This window comes from Dipodomys spectabilis, unplaced genomic scaffold (genome assembly GCF_019054845.1).
Source record: "Dipodomys spectabilis isolate Male_0828 unplaced genomic scaffold, ASM1905484v1 ptg000118l, whole genome shotgun sequence".
Taxonomy (NCBI): Eukaryota; Metazoa; Chordata; class Mammalia; order Rodentia; family Heteromyidae; genus Dipodomys; species Dipodomys spectabilis.
This window is the reverse complement of record NW_024870795.1, coordinates 484,388-504,965: the sequence shown is the minus strand read 5'-3', so window position 1 is coordinate 504,965 and position 20,578 is coordinate 484,388. Positions and strand designations below refer to the sequence as shown.

Sequence of the window (20,578 nt, the reverse complement as noted above, 5' to 3'; positions counted from 1 at the left end):
ATTGGTAGATTAGAGTCTCAGACATTTCTGCCTAGGCTGGCTTCAAACTTTAATCCTCAAATCTCAGCCTCCTGAGTAGTTAGGATTACAGGCTGAGCCACCAGCGCCCACCTGATGTCTCTCTCTTGTGAGGCTTGTTCAAGTGGGTTTCTGTTTGCCTGCCTTCTGTGCCCCTATCTTCTAGAGATGTTTACCCCCTGCCCTTGCTTCAGTTTAGCTAACTCCGACCCTGTGCCTTTGCCTTGATGGTGGGGACTAGGGCCCATCCATAGTTGAGGTCCAAGCACTGATCTGGCCTCTCACGCCTGCTCTCCAGTGTGACGCAGATGGAAGAGTCTGTACATGGTGTCACAATTTTAACTAAGTCTCTGGTTTTATGCTGTCATTCATTAGGTTGGGTTTCCTAGTCTTTGTCCAAGTCAAGTATATCCAGCGTCTTGGTTTAGAGAACATTGCCAGTGCCAGTCTCCTGAGATGGGTTAGAGCAGAGGCCTGGTTAGAACTACTGAATTGTCTGACCTCTGATTGAGATTTCAAGGGAAGAGAGATAACCTCATAAGCTCTCATTTTACCAATAGGCTGGCCTACTCTCTTACAACCAGGAAGAGAAAGCTATCTGTTTAAGAATCCTATTATTGGGGCTGGGAAGGTGGCTCAGTGGTAGAGCACTTGCCTTGCATGCCTGAGGCCCTGGGTTCGATTCCTCAGCACCACATAAGAAAAAAAAAAGCCGGAAGTGGCGCTGTGGCTCAAGTGGTAGAGCACTAGCCTTGAGCTGAAGAGCTGAGGGACAGTGCCCAGGCCCAGAGTTCAGGCCCCACGACCGGACCCAAAAAAAAAAAAAAAAAAGAATCCTATTATTATTTTAAGCTTAGATTTTTTTTTTTTAATTTTTGGGTATGGTATTTGAACCCAGGGCCTCTCATACATCAAGCATGCATGGTCACTAAGCTATATTCCCAGCTAGTTGTTAGAAATAAATTTACATGTGGGTCAATATATTTCTTTTGAAATAAGGTTTTAAATCTTAGTGATTTAACTTTATGTTTGTGTCTGTGGTACTAAGGCAAACACTGTACCACTAAACTATATCCTTGATTCTGATGTAACCTTTGAGGTTTTAAATTCTGCAAGGGTAGGGGTAGAGAACTGATACTAAGGATGTTTCATTACTGATTGGCTGGGCTGCTGTGTCTCTGCTACAAATGAAAGGAATCCTAATATGTTTTTTTGTTCTTGGACTTGGGGAAAGAGGGTCTTTTTCTTTACTGTGAAGAACAAAACATGGGTTAGCCATTTCTGGCCCTGTGGTGAGAGGTACACTCAAGTGTTGAAATAAAGCTTGTGACGAATGATTCTTACCTAAGCTTTTTTGTGTCCTGGGAAGATTTACTTTGAGGCTTTTAGATTAGAAGTGAAATGTATTTAGTAAAGAAACATACCAATGTAATCATGATTGTCTAGGCTATTTTAAAACAGAATTGTTCATGGTTTTGTAGTAATATGCTGATGGTATGTTATGGCAAGGAAGAAAGGAAAACATTATGTTTTAGTAATAAAATTTATACTAGTAAGAGAATGAACATCTAAGATTTCCAGAAAAAACAGCCATCTGTTCATGCTGACTCAAATCCTACTTTGTTGAAGGTAACGTGGGTGAAGGAATAGCACAGGATTCTTCCCTCCCCCCCCCCCCCCCAATTTAAAATGGCCTGTCTAGAATTGGGACTGTTTTATATTAAGACATGTAAGTGGGGCTGGGAAAGTGGCTTAGTGGTAGAGCGCTTGCCTTGCATGCATGAGGCCCTGGGTTCGATTCCTCAGCACCACATAAGCAGAAAAAAAAAGCTGGAAGTGGCGTTGTGGCTTAAGTGGTAGAGCGCTAGCCTTGAGCTGAAGAGCTGAGGGACAACACCCAGGCCCAGAGTTCAGGCCCCACGACCGGACCCCCCCCCCCCCAAAAAAAAAAGAAAGACATGGAAGTGATAACATAGCTTGCATAGCCCAATGAATCTCTAATATTCTAGTTTTCATTTACATATGTGACATAATTTCAGAGAATCTCCCCATGTTTTGGCTTTTTGGGACCATCTTGCTATGTGGCCCTTACTAGCTTCTCAACTCATGATCTTTTTCCCTTTCCTTTTGAGTGCTGGTATAACAGATCACCATGGCTGGCTTCAAAGCAGGTTCTTAAAACGGCTAATATCTTAGTCTAAGTCTCCCCCACCCTCCCACCCAGGTATCGGCCTTTCTGAATCTTACAGCAGCTCTGGCCAGCAATGCCTCACTTCAACCCTTAACATCTGTTTCTTCTCAGTTCCTTGAAGTTATAGAAGGTGCAAAGTTAGCAAGCCGGGTGCTGGTAGCTCACATCTGTAATCCTATCTACTCAGGAGGTTGTGATTTGAGGATCGTTGTTCAAAGCCAGCCCTGGCAGGAAAAGCTGTGAGACTCATATCCAATTAACCACCAGAAAACGGGAAGTGGTGCTGTGGCTCAAGCTGTAGAGTGCTAGCCTTGAGCTGAAGAGCTGCGGGACAGCGCCCAGGCCAGAGTTCAATCCCCATGACCAACCAAAAAAAAAAAAAAAAGTTAGCAAGAACTTCCTTTTCTTTTTTTTTAAAGATGGTTGAGAAATTTGGTGATTATTGTTTTTGAGGGTGTGGAGGTCAAGAGTTCTTTAGTGGGACAGTCTGCTATCTCTTCACTACCACACCCTTCTGGCTAAACGGGACAGCATCCAGGGTATCTAGGTGGTACTTGTTCCTGTGAATCGTGTGTCTGATGCTGCTGAGGTTGACCTTGATGATGGTCAACATGTAGGATGTAGCTGGCTTCTGCTAGCCTGATCTCTGCTTCAAGACCACCACAGCACCTTTGCTTTGCAGGGTGGGCTTGACCACAGTTTTGTGGTAGATCAGTCTCGTACCAGAAGGAGTTATGTACCTTTAGTTTATTAGGCTCAATGCTGTTAAGTCTGTTTCTTCTTTTTTTAAATTTTTTTTATTTTTTCTTTTGTCGGTCGTGGGGCTTGAACTCTAGGCTTGGGCGCTGTCCTTGCGCTCTCCAGCTCAAGGTGAGCACTCTACCGCTTGAGCCACAGCACCACTTCTGGTTTTCTAGTATGTTTATTGGAGATAAAGAGTCTCTTGGACTTTACTGCAAGGGCTGGCTTTGAACTGTGATCCTCAGATCTCAGCCTTCTGAGTAGCTAGGATTACAGGTGTGAGCCACTGGCGCCTAGCTGTTTATTCTTCTTGAGGAAATGGAGAGCATTCGTCATAACCATCCAATGTAGATGTGCTGACATGTTGGCGGCTCCTCATGACATGGCAGCCACAGTCAAAGAATGTGACTTAAAAAAAACAACAGGCTGGGAAGGTGGCTCAGTGGTAGAGTGCTTGCCTTGTATGCATGAGGCCCTGGGTTCGATTCCAGCACCACATAACAGAAAAAGCCGGAAGTGGGACTGAGGCTCAAGTGGTAGAGCGCTAGTCACAGCTGAAGAGCTGAGGGACAGCGCCCAGGCCCAGAGTTCAGGCCTCACGACCAAAAAAAAAAAAAAAACAACAAAAAACCTCTACTGGGAGTTTATTTCCATTTTTGAGACTCATCTGAGGGCCTCATACAGATACTTGCTTATCTTTATGATCAAGGCTGGCACTCTGCTGCTTTAGCCAAATGTCTATAGAAACACACCTCCACTTCTGGATTTTGGCTGGTTAACTGGAGATAGAGTGTCTTTATGTGCTGGCTGGAATAAGACTTAAGGATCTTATCCTCTTGAATAACTGTGCCTGGGAGCTCCACTACATTCTTTTTGTCAGGTGGTTGGCACATAGTAGGCTCTCTGTCATTAAACTAATTATGTTTTTCTAACTGTAAAGCAAAGTACAAACTTTAAAGAACTTTTATTTTTGACACAATTTTATAAAAAAGTTGCAAGGATAGTACAGAGTTTCTAGACATCTTCTAGCCAGATTCCCCAAAGATGAATACACATAAGCTTTATTCTTTTCTCCTTGTCTAATGAGCAAAAACTGTACTGATTAAAACTTAAAAGATAGCAACAGCAGAACTAAAGAATTTAAAAATATTTTATAAAATCTTTATCAGAAAGGCTGTTTTTGCTAATATATTGTTTTTAAGCAGAACTGATATATTTAAGGTCCCTTTTACAGAAATGTGAGGTAAGCATTTACTAATTAACATTGGCTATTTATTAATGAACACATCAATTTTTACTATTTACTTGGTTATACTGATTTTATCTTTTTTTTTTTTTTTTTGGTGCTAATCTTGGGGTTTGAACTCAGGGCCTGGGTGCTGTCCCTGAGCTGTTTTCCTGAAGCCTAATGTTCTACCACCTGTACCATAGCTCTACTTCCAGTTTTTTGGTAGTTAATTGGAGATGTGAGTCTCTCAGACTTTCCTGCCTAAGCTGGCTTCCAATAATGATTCTCTCAGAACTCAGCCTCCAGACTAGCTGGGATTATAGCTGTAAGCCATCAAGGCCTGGATTTATCTTTGTTTTTGAGACAAGGTTTCACAGTGTGACTCAGCTAGCTTCTTCCTTGGGAATGCTGGGATTATCGGTGTACAGCACCACATCTAGCTTGTAGTACCAACTCTAATTATTTAAACCTTGTATTGCTTCCCTTCCTTGGTTTCCTGCTATGCTATAAACTTGAAATTCCTTGCAGTTTCCAGTCATACATAAGGTATACAGTATTATGGGCAAATCAGTACTTGTGGATTATAAGTAACTGTAGTATATTACTAAATTGAACTAGGCTTCTAATCTTTTTTTGGGGGGGGGGGGGTTGAACTCTGGGCCTGGGCACTGTCCTTGAGCTTTTCAGCTCAAGGCTAGCACTCTATCACTTGAGCCACAGTGCCACTTATGGTTTTCTGGTGGTTAATTGGAGGTAAGAGTCTCATGGACTTTCCTGCCCTGGCTGGCTTTGAACTGTGATCTTCAGATTTCAGCCTCTTAAGTAGCTAGGATTACAGGTGTGAGCCATTGGTGCTCAGCTCTATTTTTATTCTTGCCACTAGAGAAGAGTATGGGGCAAGTAGTATTCCTAATATGAGAGGAGGATCCGCAACTCAACTCACTCTTCTCCCCATTGGCTTCACCATTGCAATGATAACAAGATCCACGGACAAGATTCATAATGGGGCAGTGAAGATTTATTACTAAAAGATTTATTAGCAAAACCAAAAGAAGGAAGAAAAAAATCTGGTAAGTAGAGAGTGGGAACTAAGGGATCAGTAGTAAGCAGTCCCTTTCCTGAGGGTATTTATACTATCTCAACCAGGCTGAGGACTGGGTGGATGTTCAATCATTTCGATAAGTTCCTGTTTTTGTATAACGGTAATAATAGCTAGGTTTTGTAATCAAAGAATTGTGACAGGAGTGTGTCCCTTGTGACTTGGAACAGTCATTCTGGTCAAAGAATTACTGAACCAAGATGACTAAGGAATCTAAAAGGTCATCTAAAAGGAATGCATCCATATACTATTTTTTTTTTTTTTAATGATTGATCTAACTTTTGCTGATCTAGTGGCTTTTATTTTTTGTGTTTGTTCCTGACTGGTTTATTTTTCAATTTTATTTATTTATTTTCGTTCAGTCGTAGGGCTTGAACTCTGGGTCTGGGCACTGTCCTTCAGCTCTTCAGCTCTAGGCACACATTCTACCACTTGAGCCACAGCGCCACTTACCTGTTTTTTTTTTTTTGTGGTTAATTGGAGATAAGAGTCTCAGGGACTTTCCTGCCTGGGCTGACTTTGAACAGCAATCCTCAGATCTCAGCCTCCTGAGTAGCTAGGATTACAGGTGCGAGCCACTGGCACCCAGCTATTTTTCAGTGTTTTCCAGCTTACCTCAGTCTGAAAAAATTTATGAGTTGTGACAAAACGCATTGCAGTGGTCATTTCCAGAAAATATTTAGATTACTTTTCTTGCAACTTTGTAAAAGTTGAGAACAAATTGACATCTGTGTCAATTGACATTTACAAAGAGCGGTGGTGAAGAGGCAAAGGCAGCAGCTACGTTCCAGTTGACCAGGGCAGACACAGCTCCAGCCTGAGAGGTGGCGGTATGGCCCCTGCTGTCCTCGTCCTACTGGGGCTTTGAGATGAAGGAGTTGCTGCAGCTGTCAGATATCAATCTGACAATTGACATCTGCCCCTCACCATCCATTTAATACATGGGGTCATTCATGTAATCGTTTCCAAAACGTTGAATCTGTTAGCATTCATTTCAAGTTAACTGTTTCCAATGGATTACAAGATACAAGTATCACTTGCTTTTGAGCTCCTGAAGTGAGGCACCTACTATACCTTTGGTTGTTCTTGGAATGTAATTTATAATCATGAAAGTGAACAAACAATATATCTGCCAGTGATGCTTTCTGTGTTTATCATTTAACACCTAGAAGTGTCAAGGCACATAAAAGTTCCTACCTCTCAGATCTCATCAGTGTCTCTACAGAGATCTTTAAGCTATGCCATTCAGTCGTTGCTGTCTAACTTTATTCTTTCATGAAATTTTCTGTTACATAATGTCTCTTAGGAATTTTAAAATTTAACTCAGTTCTGTGACCAGCTATTTGGGAGTAGAGGGTTTCAGTTGAGACGTATAATCTTCCTTTCATTAATTCATTAAAGAAATGGCTATTTAACAGTGTCAACACGAGCCGACAGGATTATTACTGAGGGCCGGACGTAGTGGCACACTACTGCAATCATCAGTACTCGGGAGGCTCAGGCAAAACAGTTGCCAGTTCGAATCCAGCTTGGGCAGGCTCTCACAAATGGTTACTATAGAGGGAATCTGAGCATGGAAAAGTTTTGGGAGCGAAGAGAATAAGGATACGTAATTAAGACAATAACGAGGGCGGTTCTGGGGGAAAGTTTGTGGCCTGTTAGGCGCCAGAACGACTAGTAGGTGAATGCGATTAGACTCTTCTCCTGGTCCTTAGCTGTCTCGGGCGAGGACCGTTACCTTCGCGGATGGATAATCTAACCTGCTGCTCTGCCCAAGTCCACCAAATCCAAGTCCCCAACTCACCTTTCCTGGGAGCCGGAAGCCACGTAGCCGACGCCTGCAGGAAAGTCGCCCCGCACGCATGCGCAGAGCCCGTCGCTTCCGAACCCCGCCCGGCCAATGCTAGGTTCTGCGCAGGCGTAGCGCCTCCGACCTGCTTTCACGTCACGTCGCTCTCGGTGAAGGGCCGACAGGCCAACCCGCGCGTCGCGTTTTTTACCGGCGACGACGGCGCACAGTCTGACGCGTCCGGTTACCTCACTTCCGCCCCCTCCCGGGAGGCGGCGCTGGGCCGGTGGCAAGCCCCCGGAGGGAGCCGCAGTAGTACGACGGAAGATGGCGACGAGCGGCGGTGAAGAGGCGACGGCAGCGGCGCCGGCAGCGGCGCCTGCGTCCCCGGTGACCGGGGCAGACACAGCTCCGGGCTGGGAGGTGGCGGTACGGCCCCTGCTGTCCGCGTCCTACTCGGCCTTCGAGATGAAGGAGTTGCCGCAGCTGGTGGCCTCAGTCATCGAGAGGTACCGGGCGGCGGCCCCGTCGGGGCGCGGCGAGGTGGCGGGGGGAGGGGAGGCCAGGCCGGGCCGTCGAGGCCGCTTTCAGGGCCCCTCGGGCCTCCCGGGGGGGACCCGCCCTAGCGTGGCTCGGGGGCTCCCGGGCTCGGGCTGACGAGGGGGCTGTGGGAGGCTCCACCCGCCAGCCTGTGTCAATCATCGGTGCCTCGACTTCTCCGGGCGAGCAAAACTTTTGAGGCCGCCTGGGCAGGGAGGGCGTGGCCGGCCGGCGGGAGCGTGGCGGAGAGGGCCCCCCGCATCCAGGAGCAGGTCCCGGGGCTGCCCCTGGGCTAAGGTCAAGGCTCGTGGATGAGTTTGCATTTCTCGCCAGCACTGGTGCCCCTGGGCTGAGCGGGAGCGGAGCCCGGGGTTTAAATTGGAGACATACCACCATAATTTAATAACGGTCTCTCCGGTGTTGTAATCACTGGGGGCACGTGCTGTTTCTCGGACTGAAGCCACTAGTTGACCACGGATGACTTTCCTTTTACGTCGCACTCCTTTTGTATTTCTACTGTGAGGGTCTAAGATTGAAGCATTTGAGTGTGTGAGTCTGAGAGAGTATTTTTGCAGGAGAGTCAGTCTCTGTTTCTCTCCTCCTATTTCAGACTCTTACAAACAGGACTGTACGCTGGCGTGCGGTTAGATGTTTTCTACCTTTGTGCACGTTGTGGTGGCAGTCACTGTGTTCATAAGAAGGTGGTGATTTTAGAGTGCCTCCCTTCCTCTCACTTGCAGGGTCAGAGCGATCCTTCAATAGTTAAAATAGTAAACTTGCACTTTTAAAGTCAGTCTCACTTTCATTTTCCTAGCTAACCTTGCAGTTCCCTGCGATTGCCAAATGGGGGCATTTTAGCTTTCTGCGTGGACAGGGGTGTATATATCTAAATGTCATCCATAAACTTAGGAATTGTTATTTGCAATTTACCTAAGGCCCATAGCGGCTTGAGATATTCACTATGGTGCTGTGGGTGGGGATTTTTTTTAAACAAATTATAATGATGTCTGCCTTTGGTAAGGTCAGATGGATTTTTCTACTTGTTAAGCCAAGAATGTTGAGATGATATAAACAAGTATTAAAGATAGTACTGTTGTGTGTGTGTGTGTGGGGGGGGAGGGCTGTATGTGGCTCATGCCTGTAATCAATCCCTAGCTACTCTGGAGGCTGTGATCTCAGGATCTTTGTTGGAACACCACTTCCGGCTTTTTCTGTTTATGTGGTGCTGAAGAATTGAACCTGGGGCCTCATGCACGCAAGGCAAACGCTCTACCACTGAGACACCTTCCCAGTCCCCCATGAGACTTTTATCTCCAATAAACACTCAGAAAATGCTAGAAGTGGTTCTGTGGCTCAAGTGGCAGACTGCTAGCCTTGAGCACAAAGATGCTTAGGAACAGCACTTAAGCCCTGAGTTTGAGCCCCAGCACCTACAACAAACAAACAAACAAACAAACTACTTTCAAATAGCCTTTTTTTCTTCTTACTGTCTTAAATGTTTGGGATACTGTTATTTCCCTGAATCATTCATCGTTACTTACAGTGAGGAATGTCACTTTTGTTCTTATGGATGTGAACTGAAGTTATCAAATCAATTCATGGAAACCCTGTAATTCATCTACCTATATTCTGGGCCATTTCTGTTAAGTTGCAATATTTAGGGCAAACACGTTCAGCCTTTTGAGGAAACCAAAACAAAAATTCATCAGACTTGATTTCAGTTTTGCCAGTTAATTGCTACTGGCACCTCCCACACCTTGTATGATCTGAGAGAATCTAGTTGTCTTTGTAGACACTAGTAAATCTCTATGGCTTCAAAATAACATGTTTACTAATGGGTAACACAGGTTTTTTTTTTTAAGTCAAGAATTTTGAAGGGCCTATTCTAATTTTGCTACACAGTTAACTTTGAAAGCCTGCTATGTGTCTTCTTCAGGCTCTGTATGAAGAGTATGATCATAAAAATTTCTAGAAGTATCTAGGTTGTTTTTTATGGTATAGAACAATATTGAGTGTTCAATTCAGTGTAGAGCTCAGATCAGCAAACTTTGTATAGGCCAGTTAATAAATTATTGTAGGTCCTGTGATTTCTGGACTTCTCAGCTCTGCCATTGCAGTGTGAAAGCAGTCATGCACAAAAATATACACAAATGAATGGGCGCAGCTGTGTTCCAGAATTTGAATTTCATGTGCTATTTACATGCCACTGGCTGGATTTAGTGTGGAGTCAGTAGTTTGTTGACTCTTCTGATTTAGAGCCAACAAACTATACCTTGTTATCATTTTCTCAAAAGCTATTTTTATTTGCCTTTCCAAAAAGTGAAGGGTCTCAATGTGGGAATATTTCTTAGTCGTGACCCTAGAGATTACCAGATCAAAATCTGCACTGATAAATGCTGGAGGTGAGGGTTTGGAGAGGTCTGTTTCTAGCTAGTCTCATGTTTAGATGCCTCTGCTGCTACTTGTATGTTACCATTCCCGTCTGTTTCTCTCTGTGGTGTCTGCCCTTCTTGTCTCCAGGGACTTCTAGTTTTCTCCTGAAGTTTACAATTCTCTTCTTCCCTTGTCCTAGTCCCTCAGGCCACTCTTACTGCTGGTCTGGCAGCTTGCTTATCTGAGTTCTCCTAGACTGTTGAATGTGGATGTGATGACACTTACTCTAAAAGTATGCCACCATTCCAATTTCTATCTCAAGCCTTTCATGCATGCTTTTATATTTGAAGTTTTAAAGAAAAGATACATTAAAATTCTTAGGTCCAGACTGTTTTATAAGTTTGTCTGACTGAGTAAACATTGTGAAACAAAGGAGGAATAGACTAGTGTGGATAAATTGTGAAGATATTCAAAAGTGTCATTAGATTTCTGAGTTTATTTAGAGAGTGCATATTCATTTATAGTATATGGTTTATTTAGACATATAAGTGTCTGCAGTGCCCATGTAATTGTAACCCCTCTGTACAGTATTTTCACAATAAAAAAAAAGTGTCTGTAGTATCTTTTTAGTAGTAAAGATAAAATCTAATAAACACGATTACTTTCCAGACCAGAAGTAGAGCTAGAACTTGGCCAATGGAGCACATGCCATACTGAGTTATTCAGTATAATTGCTAAATGTAGCCTTCTATGTAAAGGTACAGATAATTCTTTAAGAAAATTGTGCAAAAAACATTCGTGATCATAGTTGGCATTGGATAGTTTCATTGACTATAGATTAAGAAAAAACATATTTCTCACCTGAGCACCAGTTGTCTATGCTTAATTCTTGCTACTCAGTCTGAGATCAGGAAGATTATTTAAGGACAGCCCTACCTAGGCAGAAAAGTTTGCTAGACTTCATCTCCAAAATATCTAGCAAAAGCAGAGCTGGAGGTATGGCTCAAGAGATAGAACATCTGGAAAGCAAGTGGTGTAAGCAGGCTCATGACTGAGTTCAAACTCGAGTACCATCCAAAAAAAAAAAAATCTTCTAAGCCAGTTCTTCCTGGGCTTCCCTGGAATCTTTTATGATAAGCCTCTTTGACCATCCCTGTTTTTTTTTTTTATACTGGATAGAATTTAGGGCAAAGACTCCTACTTGGGAAGGGAGAGGCTAATAGAACAAACATTTCCATTATCTAATGCATAGTTATTTCATTAAAAAAACCTTGAAAGGGAGAAGGTTGTGCAGTAGTGCTGTATTTCTACAGAATATAAATATATTTAATTAATATATAAATTATATCAATATATCAATATTCTGTAGGTCTTAAGTATTTATATTTGTATTACTTATATTCTGTATTTATATTTATTTATATTCTATATATTCTGTAGGTTTTCAGTCTGTGATTGACCCTGTGGGGGGAGGGGAAGAGAAGCCCACCACCAAAAGATAAGAGTTTGAAAAAAAAAAAAAGATAAGAGTTTGGGCTGGGAAGGTGGCTCAGTGGTAGAGTGCTTGCTTGCCTTGTATGCATGAGGCGCTGGGTTCGATTCCTTAGCACCACATAAGCAGAAAAAAGCCAGAAGTGGTGCTGTGGCTCAAGTGGTAGGGTGCTAGCCTTGAGCTGAGGGACAGCTCCCAGGCCCAGAGTTCAGGCCTCACGACCAAAAAAAAAAAAAAAAAAAGTTTAACTGGGAGATTAGTTCCATTGACTAATGTTTCCAGGTCTTAGTATTGGGAATTTTCTGAGAGGAAGTTTTCATTTCTTTGGTTAACAATAGCAAGATGAATATGTATATATATGTATGCATGTATATATGAATGTGTACTGTGTATATATGTGTATATTGTGTTATGGCAGATAAAACATGATGGGTTGTATAGTTCATGAATTTGAGAAAGAGTAAAAGGCTGTGGAGTTTCCATATTACAAAAAAGATTTATAGTATGTTATCTGAGAGGAAGAAGGAAGGTTAGTCCTTCATCTATTTTGCTTCCTCTTGGATTCCTATCTCTTCCCCAAAAGAGCTAGACATTTCCAGACCCTACTCAGTTCCATTTTCACTTAGCCATCAAATTGGATTTCTCTGTTCTGGCTGCTTAGCTGCTGCTTCCCTTTCTACTCTGCATTGCATTTATTTGTTATGGAGTAGAAAAGCCTCAGTTTCTGCCTGTCAGCAGTGTTCTGGGTTCAGAGGTGCTATTGTTATAAAGCTTGTTAGAAGCAGGTGTCTCAGGAAGAGTCTGGCTAAGCTGAAGAAAAGCATGCTTTCACTTTGAAGTCTTAGTTTTCATCCCTTGTGTCATATTTTCTCCTTCCTAGTTAGTCTCTGCCCCTTTTTCTTATTTCCCCATTTCTTGGCATCCTTCGATGACTTCTTTGGGAATGAATACAGTTTCTTTCATTAAGTGACTAATACCTAGTGGCTTCACACCTTTGTTTTGCTTTTTCACTCAAGGCTGGTACACAACCACTTGAGCCAGGCCTTCACCTCCTGTTTTTTTGCTGAGTAATTAGAGATAAGAGGCTCTTGAATTTGTCTGCTTGAGCTGGCGTTGAACTGTGATCCTCAGTTCTCAGTCCCCTGAGTAGATAGGATTGATTATAAGTGTCAGCGATCAGTGCCCAGCAGAAGCTCAGCTTTTAAAAACAGGAAGGTAAGGCAGTGGAGTGAAGGAAAACTAAGCATGAGGCAGAAGCAAAGGGATGTAGCTTTCTGTTGATCACCAGGAATTTGAGTGTTGCTGGTATTTAGAGGCTTTTTATAAACTTGGTTGGGGGCTAGTACTGAGTTTGAATTCAGTACTTGAGTACTGTCCTTAGCTTTTTCATTGAAGGCTGGTGTTCTGCCACTTGAGACATAGCTTTGCTTCCAGTGCTTTGCAGATTAGCTGTAGATAAGAATCTTGTATTTTTCTGCTCTGACTGGCTTTAAATTGGGATCCTCAGATCTTGGCCTCCTGATTAGCTAGGATTACAGGTATAAGCCGCCAGTGCATGGCTTCCTGACATGGTTTTACTTGTACTTCTTTACCTCTGTGTGCTTAGCTTAGCTTCATACCCTTCTCTTTTCTTTGTTGTAAATGAGTTTGAAAATGTTTTCAGTTGCTTCGTTTTCTCTCTCATGACAAATGAGAAAAAGAACCTCTGATGGACAACATGAACCTCATTGATCATACATGCTCCATTTCTTCTTCTTTTTTTCTTTTTGTGCCAATCTTGGATTTGAACTCAAGGCTGAGTGCTGTCCTCTTCTTTTGTTCAAGGCTAGTGCTCTACTGCTTGAGCCACAGCTTCATTTCTGGCTTTTTCTGAGCAGTTTGTTGAGATTAGAGTTTCACAGACTTTCCTACTCAGGCTGGCTTTGAACTGAGATCCTCAGATCTCACCCTAGTTATTAGCTAGGATTACAGGTGTTATCCACCAGTGCCTGGCTTCCTTCTACGGTTTTATTGTACTTCTTTACCTCTGTGTGCTTAGCTTAGCTTCATACCCAGCTCTTTGTTGTAAATAAATATGAAAATGTTTTCTCTTTATTAACCTCTGCTTCTTACTAAGCCTAATACTTTGAACAATATAATTAATTTTGATTCTCTAAGCTGTACCTTCCCAGTCCTCCTCCCTTTCTACTTCCTTTTCCTCCTCCTTTTCTTCCTCTTTTCCCTCTTCTTTCTCTCCTCCTCTCCTTCTTCCTCTTCTGTGTGCTGAAATGGAATCAGGACTTTTTCCATATTAGACAGGTACTCTGGCATTGAATGTCATTCCCAGCTCATCAGCTGGTAGTGAGTGATACTGATGGACTATCTATGGGGGGCAGGGTAGGGTGGAGTATGTGGCACATAGTAGGCACTAAGTCAGTGCTGGTTGTCTTGTTTTCCTTACAGTGAATCAGAAATCCTGCACCATGAGAAGCAGTATGAGCCATTCTACTCATCCTTTGTCGCCCTCTCCACTCACTACATTACCACAGTTTGCAGCCTCAGTAAGTACTTGCTTTTGTCACTGGCTTCTAACAGTTGCATATAGGAGGTGGTTTGCATATGAACAAGTTGCTAATGAAGTCTATATCAGCACTTAACATGTTGTTTATCCAAGAGAGGAGACAAATAGCCACTGTGTAGGGCTCCTTTGCCAGCTGAGGGAGCTTAATTTTAAAAAAGGAATACTTAGCTGGGTGCTGGTGGCTCATGCCTGTAATCCTAGCTACTCTGGAGGCTGAGATCTGAGGATTGTGGTTCAGAGCCAGCCCGGGCAAGGAAAGTCCATGAGACTCTTATCTCTAATTTGCCACCAGAAAACTGGAAGTGGCACTGTGGCTCAGGTGGTACTCAGCATGAGCTGAAGAGCTCAGGGAGAGTGCCCAGGCCCAGAGTTCAAGTCCAACAACAACAACAAAAGGAATACTTACTTTATTTAGTGATTCTGGAATTTGAACTCAGGACTTGTGTTTGCTAGGTAGGTGTTCTGCCACTTGACCCAAACCTCCAGCCTTGAGTAGTCTTTAAAAGCTCCCTAGTTAGGATGCTTGTTTCATGACCATTAATCAGTCCCATTCCCTTCTTAAAGTCCACAGCATTTAATTGACTTTACTCGTGTTAGTTTTCTGGGGATAGTTTTCTAGGTACTTGAGGGGTGAGCAGTTGTTATTTAAAGGTGTAGTCCTGATTGGTTTTGGTAAGATGTGACATATCTTTGTTTTTGGGTATATGAAGAGATTTTACTTGCCAACTTTCTCAAAATTTTTTCTACCCCTAAAGTGTCCAAGTCCTATTTTATGTTATTTCTGAATTTTTGCATTTTCAGTGTTGTGTGTGTGTGTGTGTGTTTGTTTTGTTGTTTGTTTTTTGGCTGTATTGGGGTTTGCTTTGGGCTTGTTCAGCTTGTACTGTACCTCCATTCCAGTTTTTTGCTGGTTATTTTTAGGACATTGTCTTGCTTCTGGCCCAGGCATGCCTGAGGGTTACCCCTCATCTGCTTTTCTTTTTGGGCTGGTCCTGGGGCTCGAACACTGAGCTTGGACACTGTTCTTAAGCTCTTTTTTTTTTTTTTTTTTTTGCTCTAGGCTAGTGATACATACAACACCACTTCCACCTTTTTCTGAGATTAATTGGAAATAAGAGTCTCACAGACTTTCTTGCCCAGGCTGGCTTTGTACCACTATCCTCAGATCTTAGCCATCTGAGTAGCTAGAATTATAGGCGTGAGCCACCAGTGCCTGGCTTATCCACCTGTTTTTAAGCTAGACTTTTTGTTGTTGCTGGGATGATTTGCAACAATACCTCTTCCGTTTTGCCTCTATTGAGACAGAGTGGTTCATACTTTACTGCCTTAGCTGGCCTGGCACCAACCTGAGTTTACCAGGTAGCTTTGTATGACATGCATGTACCACAGCAGTGAGCTGTGGATTGAGAAAGAATCTTGTGAACTATTTTGCCTAGAGTTTACCTGCAACTATGATCCTCCCATTTCCAGCCTCCCAGGTAGCACCACTGGTGCCCAGGCTAATTATTTTTTGCTGCAGTTATCTTAATTTCCAGTAAATATAAGGTAAATTGACTCATGAACAATTGATGGCTATCAATATCAAAATGCCTTTGTTTGCTCCTTGGGTTGTTGTTTCTGAATAATTACTAACATGAATGATATTGGGAGTGTTGGACACAAAGAGATAAGTCTGAGCAGTCTGAGATTAAATAAAGTTTATTGCTTTCTCAGTTCCACGGAACCAACTTCAGTCGGTGGCAGCAGCCTGTAAAGTTCTAATTGAGTTTTCTCTTCTGCGTCTGGAGAATCCAGATGAAGCGTGTGCTGTGTCCCAGGTAAGAGCTGTGGGCCATTTTCTAGCCCTTATTTTAATATACGACTGTGAATAACTTTCGGAATTGCCGGAATGGATAGCATAGTGCAGAGATTAATAGACTTTGTTTGTAACAGAAGTGAATCATTTGTGGGCTGTGTAGTATCTGTCACTAGTCAGCACTGCCTTTGTATAATTGAGTATAGCCACAGAGCTGCCTGTGAACGAGTGAACACAACTGTGTTCCTGCAAGCCATGTAGAGTGAGGACCATTAGCTTTTGATCTATGTTTGGGTTTCTCATTGCAATTTGTGTGTGTGTGTGTGTGTGTGTTACAGGGGATCAAACACAGATCCTCTTGCATGCCTGGTAGCCTTCACCACTGAGTTACATTCCAGCCCTGGAAATGGCAATTCTTTGTGTGAATCTAAATTTGGCTCTGTGCCAGTTTAAATTCCTTAAAGTGAGGAGTGTCTCCTGAAAGACATACTTCAATTTCCTTTCAGAAACACTTGATTCTCCTAATCAAAGGCCTCTGCACTGGTTGTAGCCGACTAGACAGAACTGAAATTATCACCTTCACAGCCATGATGAAATCGGCCAAACTGCCACAGACAGTGAAGACCCTTTCCGATGGTAAGTGTTCTGTCTACAGACCTGGCCACAGGATCACCTGCACAGCTATATCCATGGCCACCTCCATGGTAGTCTTGCCTGCTAGCAGTGCTCTCCTCAGGTGTTCCTTCTGTATTTTGTAGTGGAAGATCAGAAAGAGCTGGCCTCACTGGTGAACCCTGAGCTGAGGCAGAAGGAGGTGCAGATGAATTTTTTGAACCAGCTGACCTCAGTTTTCAACCCTAGAACTGTGGCATCACCACCCATTAGTCCACAGGCTCTGGTGAGTTCAGCCTAATGTCCTCATTTTCATGGGCTTCATTAAGATGGTTTCATTAGGAAAAGAATGCATTCTATTTTTGTGACATAAAGTAATAAAAACTCACATACTGTATAGGATGTTTTGGTCAAGGCTGAATCATATATATGATAGTGGTCCTATAGAACTTCATTGCCTAGTTGTATGTCATCTTAGTTTGTGTATTCTGAAGTGTTTCCATGATGATTCTTCTCTTAAAATATATCCTGCTATTAGCAATGCATGGAATGTACATGTCTGTGGTACAAAAAACAGAGTAAAATCACCCTAGTTAGTTTTGTACACAGGTTGTGATCCATCTTCTAGACATTTCTCAATGTAAATAAATGTAAGGAAGTTGTACATAGTTTTTCGTAAAAGACATTATTCTACTTGTAGAATATATATACATATATATATATATATATATATATATATATATATATATGGCATATATGGTATTTAAAGCTGTGTATTTTTCCCTTCTTGGGGAAAACAACTTGAGTTTTTTTGAGTATCAGTAAAGAGTTTTCCCGTTGTTAACTGGGGGGTTGCAGAGTATTTGCACTCTTGGTAACTTTATTTTGCATAGGACAGCCCAATAGTGTCTTTTCTTTTCTTTTTTTCTTTGCTAGTCTTGGGGTTTGAACTCAATGTTTTAGTGCTGTCCCTGAGCCTCTTTTGTGCTCAAGACTAGCCCTCTACCCCTTGAGCCACAGAGCTACTTCTGTCCTTTCTGAGTAGTTTATTGGAAATAAGAGTCTCACAGACTTTTTTGTCTGTGCTGGCTTTGAACCTAAGAGTCTCACAGACTTTTTTGTCTGTGCTGGCTTTGAACCATGATCCTTAGATCTCAGCCTTCTGTGTAACTAGTGGCTGGCTCTAGAAGGGTCTTGATAGGCCCATGTTTCTCTTCAGGTGGAAGGGGAAAATGATGAGCAGTCATCCACAGATCAAGCCTCTGCTATCAAGACCAAGAACGTGTTTATAGCTCAGAATGTGGCCAGTCTTCAAGAGCTTGGTAAGATTCCACAGCTGTGGACAGTTGGTTTCTCTCTCTGCTTAGGTAAACCCCCTACCCCTGTGGGCTTCTTTGGGAATAATCAGGCATCAGTACAGGCTTGTTTCATGAGGTTGTGCCTTTTTTGTTAAACCAGGTGGTTCAGAGAAGTTACTGCGTGTGTGTTTGAATCTGCCATATTTCCTACGCTACATCAATCGGTTCCAAGATGCAGTGTTAGCCAATTCCTTCTTTATCATGCCTGCAACAGTGGCAGATGCCACTGCTGTCCGTAATGGGTAAGGTGTTTCTTGGATTATATGCTTTTTTTTTTTCCTTCCAGTTCTGGGGCCTGGGCACTGTCCCTGATTTCTTTCGCTCAAGGGTAGCACTCTACTACTTGAGCCACAGTGCCACTTCCAGCCTTTTCTGTTTATGTGGTACTGAGGAATTGAACCCAGGGCTTCATGCATGCTAGGCAAGCACTCTACCACTAAGCCACATTCCCAGCCTGGAGCATGTGCTTTAAATTCTAATTTCAGAAGAGATGTCCCTGGCTTTTTATTTTTTTATTTTTTTTTATTTTTGTTTTGTTGACCATGGGGCTTGATCTCTGGGCCCAGGCTCTGTCCCATAGCTCTTCAGCTCAAGGCTAGCACTCTATACCACTTGAGCCACAGTGCCACTTCTGGTTTTCTGGTGATTAATTGGAGATAAGAGTCTCATGAACTTTGCTGCCTGGGCTGGCTTTGAACCAGGATCCTCAGATCTCAGCCTCCTGAGGAGTTAGGATTGCAGGCGTGAGCCACAATGCCTGGTTGCCTGACTTGTTTTTATGGTATGCCTCCTTCCTTAAAGTCATAGAATCAAGTGATATTAGGAGACATTTGTTAATCTTCTCTGTTATCTTATAGTTTTCATTCACTGGTGATTGATGTAACTATGGCATTGGATACCCTTTCTCTACCTGTGTTGGAACCTCTCAATCCTTCTCGTTTACAAGATGTAACAGTCCTCAGCCTAAGCTGTCTGTATGCAGGTGAGAAATGATGTCTAGTATCATTTACTCATACTTTTATGAAACCATACAACTCTGTTCTGCTTTATTTGCTCCCCTTTTCTAAAGAACATCTGATGTCAACATGTACGTGAAATGGTCTTTCAAGGTGATCGTACTGTTTAACTGCTGGCATTGTGTTAAATATGTATTTTACTTCATAACATGTGTGTTACTAAGAAGAGCAAAGTGCTAAAGATTGTTGTGCTGTTGATACCAAGAGTATATAATCCCTGCTCACAAGGAGCCTATACCAAGCAGTGGAGAGCAAATGGGCTAATTGTACATGAAACAGGAAAGGAAAAGGCCATAAGAGATGTGTAGAATATTTTTAGCATGGAATGCTTGAGTCTTGCTGGGAAAGCAGATTGAAAGAAGTCTGCATGGGATAGGTCAGATGTTTGAAGAATGATCTTCTCCATGTTACCATAAAATCCCCCCTTTTTTTTTTTTTGATTGGTCATGTGTCCTGGACTCTGGGACTGAGCGCTGTCCCTCAGCTCTTCAGCTCAAGGCTAGCGTTCTAGCATTTGAGCCACAGTACCACTTTCAGCTTTTTCTGCTTATGTGGTGCTGAGGAATCAAACCCGGGGCCTCCTGCATGAAAGGCAAGCACTCTACCACTTGAGCCACAGCTCTACTTCCAGCTTTCTTGGTAGTCACCTTCCCAGCCCTAAAATCCCTTTTCTTCCTTTTGCTCATGCTGCCTTGGAAGGAGGTACCTGACAGTTGCTGCTATTTCTTTTAAGTTATTGTTAAAGTGACTTTATAACATAAACCACTGGTTTTAGTTTTGAGTCCAGAGTGTAATAGCCCTGGAATGTCTTATGCTCAAGGCTAGCACTCTACCACTTGAGCCACAGCTCTACTTCCAGCTTTCTTGGTAGTTAATTGGAGATAAGAGACCATGGACTTTGCTGTGTGGGCTAAGTTCAGACCTTGGTCCTCTGATCCATAGTCCATGAGGGTTCCTTTGTGTTGTATAGCTCTGTATATTTTGACAAATGTATAATACCATGTATCCATTACTATTATTATTATTATTTATTTTTTTATTTTTTTATTGGTTGTTAGGTTAAACCCAGAGCTTGTGTACTGTCCCTGAGCTCTTTTGCACTACCACTTTGAGTTACAGCTCCACTTCTGGTTTTCTGGTGGTTAATTGGAGAGAAGAGTCTCATGGTACTTTTTAGCCTAGACTGACTTCAGACTGCAGTCCTCAGATCTCAGCCTCCTAGTAGTTAGGAATACAGGTGTGAGCTACTGGCGCCTAGCTCTACAATTAATGTATAATACAGAGTAATATCACTGCTCCAAAAGTCCCTGTTCTCACCTTATTTATCCTCTTATCTCCCACCCCAACCTATCCTTTTCAGACTGACTTATTTTACCTGACAATATATGCTTAAGATTCTCTCATGTCTTGGCTCGGTTGTTCATCTTTATTAGATGTTGGATTATATTCCATTGTGTGGCTATAGTGGTCTGCCTGTCCATAGACCTGTTGAAGGCTTCCACTTGTAGGCAATTATGAATAAAGTTGTAATAAATATTCATGTGTAGGTTTTTAATGTGGATATAAGCTTTCAGCTCATTTGTGTAAATATCAGGGGTGTGATTATTGAATTATATTGTGGGATTATGTTTAATCTTGCCCTTATGGAGCTAGTCTCCCCCTCCCCCCAGCCAAATCCTGGAATTGTTGTGGGTGTTTTGCCTTTCACTTTGTGTGGGTTTTTAGGAATGCCTCATGACTGAGATCTGCATTTGTTTGTTCATACA

The 20,578-nt window shown here is 42.6% G+C and overlaps 2 protein-coding genes across 6 annotated transcripts in view; both read left to right on the top strand.

Annotated features, from left to right (window-relative positions):
- The window catches only part of Emc1 (ER membrane protein complex subunit 1), a 30,521-nt gene extending 25,714 nt beyond the window's left edge, over positions 1–4,807 (top strand). The window contains exon 24 of the transcript XR_006148731.1: positions 4,797–4,807. The gene's annotated coding sequence lies outside the window, so the exon portion shown is untranslated. The remainder of the gene's footprint in view (positions 1–4,796) is intronic.
- A 2,557-nt stretch (positions 4,808–7,364) lies between these two features.
- Ubr4 (ubiquitin protein ligase E3 component n-recognin 4) overlaps positions 7,365–20,578 on the top strand; it is a 132,846-nt gene continuing 119,632 nt past the window's right edge. For all 5 annotated transcript variants that reach the window (XM_042688568.1, XM_042688569.1, XM_042688570.1 and 2 more), the window contains exons 1-8: positions 7,365–7,575; positions 13,914–14,011; positions 15,745–15,848; positions 16,333–16,462; positions 16,585–16,724; positions 17,658–17,760; positions 17,897–18,038; positions 18,654–18,778. In XM_042688568.1, coding sequence (XP_042544502.1) covers positions 7,394–7,575; positions 13,914–14,011; positions 15,745–15,848; positions 16,333–16,462; positions 16,585–16,724; positions 17,658–17,760; positions 17,897–18,038; positions 18,654–18,778 — 1,024 coding nt within the window. In that variant the 5' untranslated portion in view covers positions 7,365–7,393. The remainder of the gene's footprint in view (positions 7,576–13,913; positions 14,012–15,744; positions 15,849–16,332; positions 16,463–16,584; positions 16,725–17,657; positions 17,761–17,896; positions 18,039–18,653; positions 18,779–20,578) is intronic.